This window comes from Elephantulus edwardii, unplaced genomic scaffold, assembly GCF_000299155.1.
Source record: "Elephantulus edwardii isolate Elephantulus edwardi_28Jun2011 unplaced genomic scaffold, EleEdw1.0 scaffold00027, whole genome shotgun sequence".
Lineage (NCBI taxonomy): Eukaryota > Metazoa > Chordata > Mammalia > Macroscelidea > Macroscelididae > Elephantulus > Elephantulus edwardii.
Window position 1 is genome coordinate 18,875,691 of NW_006399777.1, and position 15,646 is coordinate 18,891,336.

Sequence of the window (15,646 nt, forward strand, 5' to 3'; positions counted from 1 at the left end):
CAGTCCTTGGAGAGGGACATCATGCTTGGGAGGGTGGAGGGACAGCGCAGGAGAGGAAGGCCCTCTATGAGGTGGATTGATTCAGTGACTGGGGTAATCAAGATGGGTGTATTGGAGATGATGCGATTGGCACAGGACAGAGCAGAGTTTAGGGCTGTTGTACATAGGGTCGCTATGAGTCGCAAGCGACTCGAAGGCACATAACAACAACATATATAAAGAAGTCACATAGGGGCCCCTAGCCCAATGCCTACCTCTGAGCCCATTCCCTACCTGAGGTGGTTGGTGGATGGGGCTGGGGTGGTGGCAGAGAGCAAAAACGACAAAGGCCCACAACCCCCTCTTCCCTATTCAAAAACATTTAATCTTCCCATTGGGAGCCCCCAATTCAGATGACCTGGATTTGCATTTCCTGGCTACCATCTGAATCTCTTTCTCCCTCTCCGCCTGCATGCATATGACTGTGGAGTATGTGTCTGAGAATGACACCATGATCGTGGCATTTCAGGGTACTGGTGACAGTTTAACCCAGTTTAACCCTCTTCAGGAGGAATCTGTTTTCTTACCAGTCCATGCTACCCTCAGTACTCTTCTCCAGCACCACAGCTCAAAGGCATCAATTCTCTATCCTCCCTAGTCATTGTCCAGTTCTCTGACACATAACAAGTGATTGCAAAGACCAGGGCCTGTATCAGGCGCACCTAAGGATTAACTAAAGTCCTGAAAAGTCAGACCCAAATGTTGAGGTGATCCGAGCTCCTCTCTTTTCCGCTTTGGTAACCAGGTCCATCCTGGAGAGGGTGAAACCAGGCCACTCCTTGTAGGCAAGAATTCTGAAGCTCTGTCTGACATACTTTGGGCATGTTGCAAAGAGGGACCCATCCTTGGAGAGGGACGTCATGCTTGGGAGGGTGGAGGGACAGCGCAGGAGGGGAAGACCCTTGATGAGATGGCTTGATTCGGTGACGGGGGTAATGTGGGTAGGTGCATCAGAGACAGTGCGGTTGGAACAGGATAGAGCAGGTTTCAGGGCTTTTGTCCATAGTGTCCTTATGAGTCACAAATGACGACATAACGCATAACAACAACAACCTGCTCCTGCAGACACTTCATAATCTCGTGGGTCTTGCCTGCTCGTTTAGCCTCCTGGCCTTCTCCAGTCTGTCCTCACCAAAGACCCTCCTTTGGACTGATCTTGTTCCTAGCTGTCTCCCCCTCTTTTGTATATGCCAGACAGATGCGCAAAGGGACCCACGTTGAATGAGTCCAGATGTCTTTTTCAGGACCACCACTCCAGGGTGCTTTCTTCTGGAGGGGAGAACCCTGCAGAAGTTTTCCCAAAGACCCACTTCACTCCTTCAGCGGTAGTGGTGCCTTTAACCAAATAGGTGCCAAACAAAACCTGAGCTGGATCCCGGATTTTCTTCCTTTGACCAGAAGGATCTTCCTTGGAGCAGCAGAATCCCAGCGGGGGATGGAGAAAACCAGGGAAAAACAGAATGCTAATATGGTGTTCAGCCCCAGCAGGCGGAAGGTGGCGGCTGGAGGCCACCAGGGCCCACAGGAACCTCCCCTTTGAAGTGCATCCTCTGAGACACGCCTCCAGCCGGGCCTCGGATTTCTTCCTTCTGGGAGGACCAGGCCACGTGGACCTCTCCTCCATCACTCCTGCTTTCTGTTTCTTGGCTGCATTGCCCTGGACCTATTTGCCCCAGATTAAACTGGGGGCTCTCTGGAGAAGAATGAAGCTTCACTCAACTTCATTTGACCTCAGAATTGATTGAATCAAAAAGGCAAAATGTAGGCTCAATGTTACTGTGATGGGTGGTAACCACAGAGAAGACTTTCTTGAAATCCTTCCTGTGCCTGCTGCAACACAGTTCGAATCCATCAGCTGCTCCAAGGCAGAAGAATGGGCAATTTCCTTTCCTGTAATTTGTAGCCTCTGAAAACCCTCTGGATGGGTCAGTTCTGAATCCACAGTCCATAACATGTGCCAAATGTGTTGTTCTGTTTGCTGTTAGGTACATGGAGCTCACTGCGACTCACACCACCCTTAGGAAAGATACAGTTCACACACCATCCTGATAATTGAAGCTGTCCTCTATTTTGAAATTCTTTAAAAAAAACCTCTCTAATTTACCAAGCGTGATGTCTGTTCTTCTCCCTGAACTGGCCCTTCCTGACAATCACCCTAAAGTACAGAGGGGAAGTCCCGACACCCTTGTTTCTAAGAAGCATCTGCCTATGCTTATTCTAAGACTGATTTTATTTATTCCGGCTTCTGGCACTTTCTTTATTCAGTATTCTTCCACAGTGCCACAGTTGAAAGATATCAGCGTTTCTTCAGTTCTCGTTATCCATCTAATTGCTTTACACTGTCCTATTATTACAACAGGAAAAATTGAGGTAAAGATCTACTAAGACAGCGAGCTCTGGTGGCCGAGTGGCAAGAAGCTGCACTGCAATCCCAGAGGTGCGCAGTTCGAATCCACCAGATGCTTTGCTGGAGAAGGAGGGACAATCTCCTCCTGTACCAGTCAGGTCAGATTTGACGGTGCGCGCACGCACACAGACACACATAGACACACACACACACACACACACACACACACACATACCTATTAAGACATGTATCCAGGTTCCCAAAGCTATAAAGAGTAGAGACAAAACATGCTTATTGGGTGTTCAATGAGTATTGAGTGTTCAAATCTAAATAGAATACTTTAGTACTCTACACTGAGTACAATATTCTGCATTTTGTTAGGTGTCTCAAAAAGGATCATTTTAAGAAATTATCTTTTTGTAAAAAAATTTATGTGTGTGTGTCTGCGCGCCATCAAATTAGATCTGACTGGTACAAGAAGAGATTGTCCCTCCTTCTTCCAGGGGAGCATCTGGTGGATTCAAACCACGGACCTCTGGGATTGCAGTGAAGCTTCTTGCCACTAGGCCACCAGAGCTCCCTTGAAGGGATTATCTTTAAAAAACTATTTCCCCCCCCTTTCCTTCCTACCTTTTCTCTTCCATTTTCTTTCTCTTCCATTAATTCTTTCTACCTAGTAACTTTTCCCAATCTTCTATTTCTCACATAGGTTCTAGAAGGCAGATTTCAGCTGCCCCATGGTGCTGAAGAAGTAAGTGGTCAACAGGACTGGATTCTGCCTACCTGTGATGCAGACATGATACCATGTCTGGATCATAAAGAAGTCAACTATTGAAATATTCCTGTGTACAGTTTGCCTACTTGTTTTTGTCATGTGAAGTTGATTTATGTTCAGTGTAATAATTCTCTTTGGCCACATGGTGGGTTGTTCATTTATCAGTAACACTGAAGTCCTGGAACTAACTTTCCTTTTTCCTATGGAATAACATTGACATTGACATTCTGTGTGTGTGTGTGTGAGAGAGAGAGAGAGAGAGTAAGAGAGAGAAAGTGAGTTATGTAATGATGTAAGAACTTTGAAGTAGGACAAAAGAATAAGAAAAATTTTAAGAATATGAAAATGGCCAGCTCATGAGTTTTGTTTTCCTCTTTGGCTTCTAGCAGAAAAACAAATATTATTTTTACCTTAGCCTTTATAGTTTGAAAACATAAAATTAGACACTTTCCTTGGGCTATGCTAGCTCTCCCAGCACACTGCTTTACCAGCCACTTTCTTTCATTAACTAGATGAGCACCTATGAAATGCCAGGTATTTCAAGGTACAGCAAAATCAGGACAGTGGGAACTGAGTATAACTTGCTCACGTTTTAACTCAGCAGTAATTGTCCAAATGTTCTCCTAATATTCTTTGGGGGGAACATTTCACTTTGCCTTCTCTGACTTTTCTCCTTGTCTTTGTGGATACATGCACTCCCCCAAAATAGAAGAGGATGAGGATAAGACAGCAGCTGAATTCAGGAAGTAATTTGCAAGTTAAAAGGTATTTCCATGAGAAAGTCAGGAATGTGATCTGTAGCCAAAGATTCTTTTAGTCAGTGTTTAAGAAAAACATCTCTAATTTTGCAATAAGCGATTTTTAATACATTTATTAACTTTAGGATCCTCCCTGACTACCTCCACAACGAATTTATATTAACAGTGAAAAACAACATATTTATATTAACAGTGAAAAACAATTACATTTAAAATATGGACAAAGAGGGGATCATTAAACTGGTCTCTCTCCTTGTTTTACATAAATAGAGTAGGTTTAATACTACCTCACATATTTGTGCATCTGGTAGATTTTTTGTTTTGTTTTGTCTTGGTTTTTTAGCAAGAAATGGGTTTGATCCAATGTTACGATGGGAAAACAATTAATTCTTATAAAAATGAAATTGTGACTGACAACTTTGCTGTTGTCAACACCCATGCCAACACTATTTGTCCTTGCCAAAATGTTTTGCGGTCTTTATATTTCCTTTAAAAGAAGAGGGGGAGGGCTATGAACCACCCCCACCCCCTCGGCCCCATCCCCCCACCCCTGCTTTTGGAAAGCCTCAGAGGTGGCAGGCAGTTCTGGCCATCAGCGAACAAAGGGCCAAGGAGCGAACCTGAGACGGTGAAATAAAACGTAACATCAACAAAGAAAGGACCATAGATAAATAGTAAAAGAACTAACTTGCCACACAAAAAAAACCCCTCCATTGACATTTTCATAGCGTCCAGGCGAAGCTGGTGGTGACCAGTTGATGTTGGAATGTTTTCCTAGGGTTAAAAGTGGAACCTGCTGCTAGTCTGTTCAGAATTTACAAAGTGTTTCAATAACATGGATAGTGTTTTGATAACACGTTTTCAGTGGGGGTGAAAATAATAGACTTTACGGGGACATTTATATGGGCCCCCTTGGTTGTAGGGGGCAGGGGAAAGGGAGGCCATGTATCACTGCACCCGTCTATAACTCACCCCTGCACTGTATTGTTCAACAATGTGTTTATGCATTTGAGGTAAAATAGTCCTGTTATAAAACCAGAAGCTTCACAGCTTCACTTTCAGAAGTTTCAATTCCTAATGGTGCCTACCGTTAAGGGTCAAGCCATCACCTGAGCAGATGAGCAACAAATAATTTTGTGTTCTCAGGATGAAACGGTGGGATGAGCTTCCTATTAACTACTCTGGATCGGAGAACATGGAAGCTTTCAAAGGGATTTGCTGGCACTCTCAGAATCTGAAAAGTGGGCGATTTGCGTTAATCCAGCCGGTGTCTGGGGCTGGGGTTCTAAAGGATCTCCTCTTTCCTCTCCACTGTTGATGTGTTTGTTCAGTGTATTCCAATATGCTGTCAGTTGAACCATATAAAACCAGGCACCTTTCAATAAATGTCTCATTTGGATTTCATGAAGCACGGGGTGTAACTGAAATCAAACAGCAAACAGGCTGAGAAGGCTCTGTTCCTTGCCCACCCCATCAGAGAAAGGTGCTGCCTGACAAGTTCACTCACTAGGATGCCTTTCTTTTCTGTTCCTATTTCTCTCAAGAATTGCTTTGAGTTTGAAAGGACACTTGGAGAAACACACAAGCACACATATACACACTTAAAAAATATATTTATTTCCCTGGTTATAAGTAAAATTGAAGTAACAAAAACAAGTGCATTCTGAGTGGGAAAATAATACATTTGTTCATCTACACTTCTCTGAAGGGAACTCTGGTGGCCTAGTGGATAAGGAGTGGCCAACCCAAAGGTGGGTGGATGATGGGCTCAAATCCCTAGCTGCTCTCCCAGGGAGAAAGTTGGGCAATAATATTCTTCCATGTGATTTACAGCCTCCAAAAACAACTGGAGGGTCCCCTTGGAATTGTTTCCTATTTGAAGACAATGGGAGATACGTCTCTAGACATTTTAGATCCATCTTTTCCACGTGTAATAATAATAATGCAACTAAATAATCATTAATTAGCCCAGTCTTTTGCACACGTATTAATAATTTAACTGGTAATTTATTAACCCAGAGGGTTAAGTAAGGGAAATTTCTTTTCTTCTATGTAGCCATTAAAAGGAAATAATTGGAACACTACTTTTTAGTACTTTAAAGAAAACAGCAATAAATGTATGGTGCAATGGGTAATATTTTTTTTCCTTTTCCATAACTGTTGGATCCTACAGCAGTTTTGTAGAATCTTTTTCATTCTAGTTGATATTTTTTTTCTTTGCTTGACATCTGAAAAAAAATGTGTTCACCTTTGAGTAGAAGAATAGATTTATTGGAGATATGCAGGAGATACAGACCACCCTTCTCTGCCCCTCGAATCACCACAAATGCTATTTACACGTAACGTGTCTGTATTTCATATTTTGGTGGCATCGGCTTGAACCCACGCGCTTCCTTGAGCCTACTCTGGGCTGGAAAAATATCAGCCCTTTCTGATGTGGCGCGGGGGACAGCTGGCTCGTGTTATTCGCGCCAGAGTGGGTCGAAACCATGCCTGTTGCCGGCGATGGCACGTTGCCACGCGCAGCACTCTCCCGCCACCGCCGCCGCCTAGAAAGCATTTTAAAGGGACACTGAGGCCCGCCTCCCTCCGCATGAAAGCTGCCCTCCACGTCTCACCTAGGTCACCTGTTTCCCCATATTTGCACAAACGGGAAGTTCACCCTGACCATATCTTGCACTTATATTGCAGCTACGGTCAAGGCTAACAGGGAGGAACCCACAGTCCTTTCCAGGACCCTTGACCCCTGATCATGTTGCCAAAGCGCAGCGCATCCTGTCATTGCACTCGCAAGCCCACAGCGAACCTTGAGGACCAGAACGAGCTAACGTTCTTTAGAAATATCTGTACTAGTCGAAAACTCCAATGCTTCAAGATATCTCTGCGTCAAAAGAAAGCAAAAGCCGGGGGAGGTGGGAGTGGGCGGCTGAGCGGTCAGAGCAAAAAGAGCACCGTCAAGCCCGAAGCAAAACTGCGGGGACGAAAAACAGGGCACGTAGAAGCTAGCGCGCTTGGAACCCGCCCCGGAGCTCCAGGCCGGCCTGGTCCCCGCCCATGGTCAGGGCTCGCCTCCTCCCCAGGGCTGTTCCTTGGCCCTGAAAACCCTTCGTGCACACCTGGAAAGACTGATAAACACGCAGAGCGCCCTTCTGCACTGAGAAGGAGTCCCCCCTGCCTTCTAACCCCGATGTGTGCTGATGTTGGAGATGCTGCGGCTTAAACCTCGGTGGCCAAAGCTCCCGCCTTGTCCCGCGTCGGCGTGCTGGCGCTCAGCGGCTCCCGCAGCCGCCTCGTCTGTTCCGGCCGCAGCGCTTCTCAGGGGGTCGCGAGTCCAGACATCCCCGCCAGCAAATGCGCTCCCGGGGCGATTACCAGCCGCGCCTTCTAATGCGAAACTAAACGTTCCCTCCTCCTCCCTTCTGCGAGAATAAAACAGTAAAATCGCGCAGCGCCGTTTTGGGCTCCAACTGTCTGCAGAAACGCACCGGAGAAACGGGCAGCTGGGGCAAAGGGACTTAATTCAGCACCAAACTGATTATTTCACTAATTATTCTACCTTCTGTGTCGAGCCCCAGAGCAAAGGCGCAGGGAATCTTAAGCGCGCCGGCCAGCGAACCTTTGTCTCTCGGTGCCAGGCCCGAGAGAAGGTAACAAACGACCTAGGAGGAGGGTTTAAAACGCAGGATTTAGGGAAATTGAGCGGCATAGAGTTTTAAATTGTGAGGCTTAAAGGTCATTGCCCCCCACGAAGGCAGGCGTGTTGAGGGGGGCATGAAGGTAAACGCGCCTAGTGTTGGCGAGTCCTTAATGAGTCACCCCCAAAGGCTCGCGTTCTAGAAGCTAAGGGCATCGCTTCTTGCGGGTGGGCGTGTGCCCCGCTGTTTCCGGAATCTCAGAAGCTGAGCGCGAAGTTTCTCTCTCCACAACCCTTCCCACTTGCGTAAACAACAGGGCAGACCCAAAAGGGAATGCTCCAGAGAGTTGAAGATCAGGGAATCCTCCCCCGGTTGGGAGAAACGTGTGCTGAAGTTACAGTCCCTGGCGAAGAAAGAGACTTCGACCTGACTTGTCTCCAACTCCTTCCCCAGCTCCTTCGCGTCCTTCCACCTTTGGGCTTTTAGCATTTGCCCGGGTCCCTTGCTTCTCTGCCCAAAGCAATGGAGTGATTTCGGGGAAAAGGGACCTCAAACCCTGTTCCCCCAAACTCAGATGAAATATGGACATCAGAGATGGCACCGCAAGGCAGTTTCAAAACCAGAAAATATCCAGGCGAAAGGAAAGGAAAGTAGCAGGCGACTTGATCCAATTAGTAGATGCCTAATTGAATTAATGTCACCTCTCTCAGCCAATAGGAGGGTTCCGGGGCGGCGGGGACCGCCAAGCCCCTCCCTGGCCGCACGTATATAACGCTGAGGTTGACAGCCCGCGAGTTTTTAAGTGGTCAAGTTGGCGTTCCTGAAGGGGTCCGCGGGTGGATGGGGATAGAGACTTAAATCCTTTTCTGCCCGGGTGAGCGCGCGGGAAGAGGCGTGTGCGCCCCGGAAGGTGGTCTAAGGAAGGGAAGTATTTGGCCTCGCGATCCGGGTCCATCTCCAGCCCTCGGACTCTGTGCGTTTTCCCCCGCAGGCAGGCAGGCAGGAAGGACTCGGAGCGCAGGCGAGCGAGTGCGCGTGGAGGTGGCTCGGCCGGCCGCAGGTGGGGAGCCCGCTCGCAGGAAGAAGGGGAAGAGACTTTCCCCTCGGAAGGGGGCGCTGGCTCCCCCATTCCGCCTTTATAATAAGGCCTGGAGAGGAGCGCAAACAGCCAGCTGCCGTCTGCGATCGGCAAAGCATGCAGTTAGGGGAGCAGCTCCTCGTGAGCTCCGTGAACCTGCCCGGCGCGCACTTTTACCCTCTGGAGAGCGCGCGAGGCGGCGCCGGCGGGAGCGCGGGCCACCTCCCCGGCGCAGCGCCCTCGCCCCAAAGGCTGGACTTAGACAAAGCGCCCAAGAAGTTCTCGTGCGAGGCGGGCAGCGGGGAGACCACAGCCGCCAGCGCGGGGGCCCCCTCGGCCATGCTCAGTGACGCCGACGCCGGAGACGCCTTCGCCAGCACCGCGGCGGTGTCCAAGCCGGGGCCCCCGGACGGCCGCAAGAGCTCCCCCTGCGGAGAGGAAGAGCTGCCCGCCGCCGCGGCCGCCGCCAGCGCGCGCTACTCCATGGACACCCTGGGCTCCGAGCGCTACTACCTGCAGTCCCCCGGGCCTCAGAGCTCCGAGCTGCCCGCGCCCTGCTCCCTCTTCCCGTACCAGGCGGCTGCTGGGGCGCCCCACGGCTCCATGTACCCCGCGCCCAACGGAGCGCGCTACCCCTACGGTTCCATGCTGCCCCCCGGCGGCTTCCCCGCTGCTGTATGCCCACCCGGGAGGGCACAGTTCGGCCCCGGAGCCTCTGCTGGCGGCGGCGCAGGTGGGAGCGGCGGTGGAGGAGGCGGCCCGGGCGCCTATCAGTACGGCCAGGGCGCTTCGCTTTACGCACCGTACTCCGGAGCGGCGGCGGCCGGGTCTTGCGGAGGACTGGGAGGTCTGGGGGTGCCCGGCTCCGGCTTCCGTGCTCACGTCTACCTGTGCAACCGGCCTCTGTGGCTCAAATTTCACCGCCACCAAACCGAGATGATCATTACGAAACAGGGCAGGTGAGCCCAGCGCGGAGGGGGCCCCAGGGCTGCGCAGTGAAAGGGGGAGTGTATGGTCCTAGGGGAGGCGCGGAGCGCGCCCACTAGTTCCGAGCTTTGCTTGAAGAGGCTCTGCTCTCTCCCCTTTCGCACTTCCACTTTTAAGTGGAGACCCTACATCTGCAATCAGGTTCCTCTCCGGATCTGGGCACCTAGGTTTTCTGCTGGAGGCTCATGGTGGTGTTGCTCCCCGACTGCACCCCTTCGCATCCCCTCACCATTCTCATCTTGAGTCACTGGCAGGAGGCGGGAATGGAAATTTGGGCATCCCTATAAAGTTGGATCCACTAGATGTTTCAAGTTGCCGTGCGCCATGCACGGGTTCTTGCGTCCCGACGAGGCAGGCATGCGGGCATAGGAGAAGGTGCCAGCCAGGGGTTGGCTACTTGAGTCCGGTAGATGGACTCCCGCCGTTTTCCCGCCAAGGCCGTCACCGGTTCGCCCTAGAAGGTGGAAGTGAGGGCTTGGGCGTGAACTAAGATGGCCTTGGAGTCGAACCTGGCTCAGGTCCCAGGTACCAGAAAAGATCTGATAACGCATCCAAGTGCTGCTGCTAACTGGTGGTTGTGATGGAAAGGGAGGAGGGGACAGTGGGAAAGGCCGTGCTGAGAATGGGCGCTCATAGCCGGATTGGAGGCTTACCCGTAGAAATTTCATTTTGCGAGCGCTTCTTGTTATTATTGGCACTTCTGCGTTTAAACGTACACAAGTCCTAATGTTCCGGAATGAACACGGATGAAAGGATCGGAGAACCTGAGTGGAGAGGAAGGTTTCCAAAGCGTATGAATTTAGGAAATGCTGCCTTAGGGGTCAAATTATTTGGTCAAAGAGGAACGTGGGCCAAGGTTTGGCTGCTCCTAAATCGTTTACCTCTACTTTTTTATTTTATTTTATTTTTAGATTTCCATTCATTCATTGTTGCACTTTTCTCCACCACCACCCCCCCCGCTCCCCCAGTTTGCTCCTCTCTTTGAAAAAGTAAAAGAAAAATTCTGTCTCTGCTGGTCGTTGGAGGCTACTCGGTCCTCTCCTGGATGTCCGGGGAGCTCTCAGGGTTGAAATCGCTTTCCTCCCCCCCCCCCCCCATTCTCTTCCTTCGAACAGGCGGATGTTTCCCTTCCTGAGCTTCAATATAAACGGACTCAATCCCACTGCTCACTATAACGTGTTTGTAGAAGTGGTGCTGGCCGACCCCAACCACTGGCGTTTCCAGGGGGGCAAATGGGTGACGTGCGGTAAAGCTGACAATAACATGCAGGGTGAGGAGAAAGGGGGACCCCCCGACGTCTGGGTTGGAGGGGGCGTGGAGGGGGGAGGGGAAACGATTGGAAATCTCACCCTTTGACTCTAGACAATTCACATTTAAATCTAGCAACTCGCTTCCCCCACCCCCAAGGTAGGGCCTAGCCGGACTAGTAAAGCCTCCTCTGCACTTGAGAGTTGAAAAGGTGAAAATAATTGCCAAGTCAGACTTGTCGCCTACCAGTGCATTGAATCTTTCATCCTCACCCCACACCACCATTCCCTTCCAGCCCCCCCCCCCCAAGTCCTGGCTGTTTCCATTTTGGAAAACTGATAGATGATGAGATACCAGGGTGGGGAAGGCTAGGGGGTCACATTGGTTTCAGGAAGAGAAAAAAGGCTCCCCTGGTTTGAACTCACTTGTGAAAGCCCATCTACCTTCCAGATGGTGCTTTTCCAGTGTAAAATTAAAAAATAAAAAAAAAAAACAACAACAACCCAACAAAGTCCAAGCCCCCTGCTAGTGGCGTGGATTACAACTCACAGAGACCCAGTAAGATGAACTGGCCCTCGTTTCTCCCGAGGAGTGCCCTTTAGTGAGCATTAGAAAGTTTTAACTACAGCAGTGCCGAGGCTGCCCCTTTCCAGCTTCAGAAGGGCTTCAGAGTGACCATCAAAAGGGGTCTCCTGTGGGCTCCACTCTACAATTTTGAGATGGTTAAAATGAGTGCCTGCACCAAGGGAGGCTGGGCACGCGGTTGGCAGGCCTTGTGTCAAAGGAATCCGGTTATTTTTTTTTTTTTCACTAGACTCAGGAAATGGATTGTAAATTTTAGCCTTGTCTCTTTGAATAGACTCTGCAGCGATTTGTAAACCACACTCTGTGCTGTGTTTTGCTTCTCACAGGCAACAAAATGTATGTTCACCCTGAATCTCCCAATACTGGCTCCCACTGGATGAGGCAGGAGATATCATTTGGGAAGTTAAAACTCACCAATAACAAAGGTGCCAACAACAACAATACCCAGGTAGGCTGACAGAAGTGGTGGTGTGTGTCTTCCAGGTAAACTCTCTTTTCTAAGAGTCCATACCCATTGCACACAATTTGTAATGTTCTGAACAGTTACTTAGCTAATTCCTTCCTAACTTTTTATTTTTCTTTTTGCCTTTCTCAATTTCACTTTTTTTTAAAAAAAAAAAAAAACCCTACATATCGGTAACAATGACTTGGTGCTATTTACAAACAGAAATGCTGACATCCTTTGAGGGACTTAGGAAAAACTGAGCACGCGCGCGCGCGCACACACACACACACACACACACAAAATGTTTCTCAAATATGAATACCTGGCTATTTGTTTTAAGTTTAAAAAATGCCAATGATGAGATAGATCTTTGATAAGGCAGTTTAAAAAGAAAAAACAATTCTTAGTGGAGAGGAAGCACATTGTAAAATTTATATCCTTTTAGAATCTGGTTTTGTCGAACGTCTAAGAGTCTTCGCTGCTGTGGCAACTCTTTCTCTGTACCATTTCTAGATGATAGTTTTACAGTCTTTGCACAAGTACCAGCCCCGACTGCACATTGTTGAAGTGACCGAGGATGGCGTGGAGGATCTGAATGAGCCCTCCAAGACTCAGACCTTCACCTTCTCGGAAACGCAGTTCATCGCGGTGACGGCTTACCAAAACACAGATGTGAGTGTCCCAACGGTCCCCCCACCCCAGAATCTTTGAAAGCTGGATCGGGCCGTGCTGAAGCACTCACTCAGCTGCTGTTTTTCTCTTATGTCTAGATTACTCAACTAAAGATTGATCATAACCCCTTTGCGAAAGGCTTCAGGGACAACTATGATTCGTAAGTGCAACTTTAACTTAATGTGTGTCTGGTCTTCTTTGAATATGCATACAGAACCAAGCTCTTTGAGAATATATTCTAGCAAAAGCTTGGGTGTTTGAGACTTTCCCTTTTTTAAAAAATTTTTAATGGTGGGTTTGTTTTTTTTTTTACTTTACTAATCTTGCTTTGAACATTTCCAAAGAACGTTTTTATTGATTTCAAAAGAAATATGAAGGGCCTATAAATGGGTAAGGAGTTGCACTGCCAACCAAAAGGTAGGGGGTTTGAATCCCCCAGGAGAAAAATAGGCAGACTCCTCCCATACTGTGTGCTGTTTACAGCCTCTGGAAACTCAGTGGAGGGCCACCTGACTTGATGGCAATGAGGTGCAATTTTTGAATTTGTAATAGGGGAGGGGGAGGTGTTTTGGTTTTTTTTAAAAAACAAAACAAAACAACACCACCAAAACCCCAAGACATTCCAATGGAGATTTAGAATTTTAAGAATCTACATTTATATCTTTTTCTGACTTTGATCCAGCTTTATCTGCTAGAACAGCCATCACTTCCCCTCTCCCCCTTCTTTTTTTTTTTTAACCTAACAAAACCCGGATAAACAGACATCATTTATGAAGCGTCAGTCAGCAGGTCTGGTTTTCTGACACCATAGCCAGCATTTCCCTCTCTCACTGGCCTAAGAGGAGGGTTGCTTGGAGTTCAAGTCCTGGGACTTGTGAAGGTGACTTTCCCCTGAGTTACTGAATGCATCAGAGGAAGCTTTCTCATATAATTTGAGTCTGGCTCAATTGGGCTAATTAATGCTGTTTTTACTGTAACAAACCTCCAAACTTTCAGCACCAACAATAATTACCAGATTTTATTGCTTTTGGTTTTTTTTCCTTTTCATTTCCGGGAGGTGGTTTGTTTGGGATCAACCTTAGGGGTTTTTTAAGTGTTTCTCTTTATATTATATTGTAGCATGTACACCGCTTCAGAAAATGACAGATTAACTCCATCCCCCACGGATTCTCCTAGATCCCATCAGATTGTCCCCGGAGGTCGGTACGGAGTTCAGCCCTTCTTCCCGGAGCCCTTTGTCAACACTTTACCTCCAGCCCGATATTATAATGGCGAGAGAGCCGTGCCACAGACCAACGGCCTCCTTTCACCCCAACAGAACGAAGAGGTGGCCAACCCTCCCCAGCGGTGGCTTGTCACACCTGTCCAGCAAGCCGGGACCAACAAACTGGACATGAGTTCCTATGAGTCTGAATATGCTTCCAGCAGCTTGCTTCCATATGGTATTAAATCTTTGCCCCTCCAGACATCCCATGCCCTGGGGTACTACCCGGACCCCACTTTCCCTGCTATGGCAGGGTGGGGAGGTCGAGGTTCTTATCAGAGGAAGATGGCTGCTGGACTACCATGGACATCCAGAACGAGCCCCCCTGTATTCTCAGAAGATCAGCTCTCCAAGGAGAAAGTCAAAGAAGAAATTAGTTCTTCTTGGATCGAGACACCTCCTTCCATCAAGTCTCTCGATTCCAATGATTCAGGGGTCTACACCAGTGCTTGTAAACGAAGGCGTCTGTCTCCCAGCACCTCCAGTAACGAAAATTCTCCCTCCGTCAAGTGTGAGGATATTAATGCGGACGAGTATAGCAAAGAAACCTCCAAAAGCATGGGAGGATATTACGCCTTTTACACGACTCCCTAAAGAATGCTTTTAACCTTGTGAAAACTAGTTCACGTTTTTTGCAGATGGACTTGGTGGTGTTTTTGTTCTGTTCTGTTCTGGTTTTTTGCTGTCTTCTTTGTCTAGGTTGCCAAAAAAGATGTTTTCCCTTCCATCTTGATGCATCCTGTTTTGTGCAATTTCTCTAAAGAAGGTGCCAAAGCTTTTTGATTGCTGCAGGTAATGGAAACAGACCTAGCATCTCCAGTCCCACCACCTTATTTTTTGAAAATGATGTTAATGGAGGAGGGCTTTAAAGTGTTTTACCTTTTGAAAGGTATGCAAGGTTTAGGATTTATTCATTGGAGACACTAAACATTGGGCTGTGAAGAGTGGAGGGCCAGAGCACTCACTACCAAATGAATTGAAAGCTTTGTTTATCATTTCTGTTTGGAAGCCTTTAGGCAGATAAAAAGCCAGAATGCAAAGGAGGTTTTGCTTCTGGCAACAAAGGGCTGGGCCATCCTTAAGTTTCAACAGGGGACGTTTTGTTATTACCTTCTGTGAGGGACAAAAGATGACAGGTGTGTCTGGGAGGCAAGAAAAACGTTGCAAAGATGTGGGTTCTAGATGACATGAGTTCCTCCCAGTCTTTCTGGAACAAGCCATGTTTGCCTACTTCAGGATTGCTTCACTTGAGAGTCTGCTGGCCTCTGCTGTGTGTTGGGGTGACCCAAGCACTCTGGAAGGGAAATAGCCAAAAAAGAGAGGAGTTTGGTTTGGTTTGTTTTGGTTTTTTTTTTTGTTTGTTTTGTTTTGTTTTTTTTTAAATGTACAGCTGTGTGTGTTTAGGACACTGTAGAATATAACGTGGAATATATTGTACAAATAGTCTCCCTAGGTATCCGACATAATGTAAAATGGGTGCTTTGGCTTTGTAAAGAGTTTGCAAACCACGGAGAGCAGCTGCAGGGGCAGGATAATAGTTTCATTGTCCCCAATTTTTGGGAATAATTCTGTTTACTTCTTAGATAGTTAAGAATGTATTCAGCTCCCCTGTACTAACTTGAAACATGTATAAAGAGAACCCCTCGTTCTTCCTCTTCCGTTCCACCATCTCAGGAATGTGAAGAACCCAAACCTCCCTCCACAGCTTCTATCTAGGCTTTTTAGTGACTTGGGATTTTTATGTACAGTCTTAGTCCTTTTTAATAAATGTGGTTCAATACAGGAACGGGCAGAACTACTGTCTTATCTCAAC

At 47.9% G+C, this 15,646-nt stretch overlaps 1 protein-coding gene across 2 annotated transcripts; it reads left to right on the plus strand.

Moving 5' to 3' along the window:
* The first annotated feature begins 8,749 nt into the window (after positions 1–8,749).
* EOMES (eomesodermin) lies at positions 8,750–14,921 on the plus strand. 2 transcript variants are annotated; one of them, XM_006883382.1, is made up of 6 exons: positions 8,750–9,591; positions 10,735–10,889; positions 11,779–11,900; positions 12,411–12,569; positions 12,668–12,729; positions 13,689–14,921. In XM_006883382.1, the coding sequence occupies exons 1-6, from the start codon at positions 8,750–8,752 to the stop codon at positions 14,425–14,427; spliced, it is 2,079 nt and encodes a 692-aa protein (XP_006883444.1). In that variant the 3' UTR covers positions 14,428–14,921. The 2 variants fall into 2 exon arrangements, with proteins under 2 accessions (XP_006883444.1, XP_006883445.1); XM_006883383.1 differs by having other exon boundaries at positions 13,746–14,427.
* The last annotated feature ends 725 nt before the right edge of the window (positions 14,922–15,646 follow it).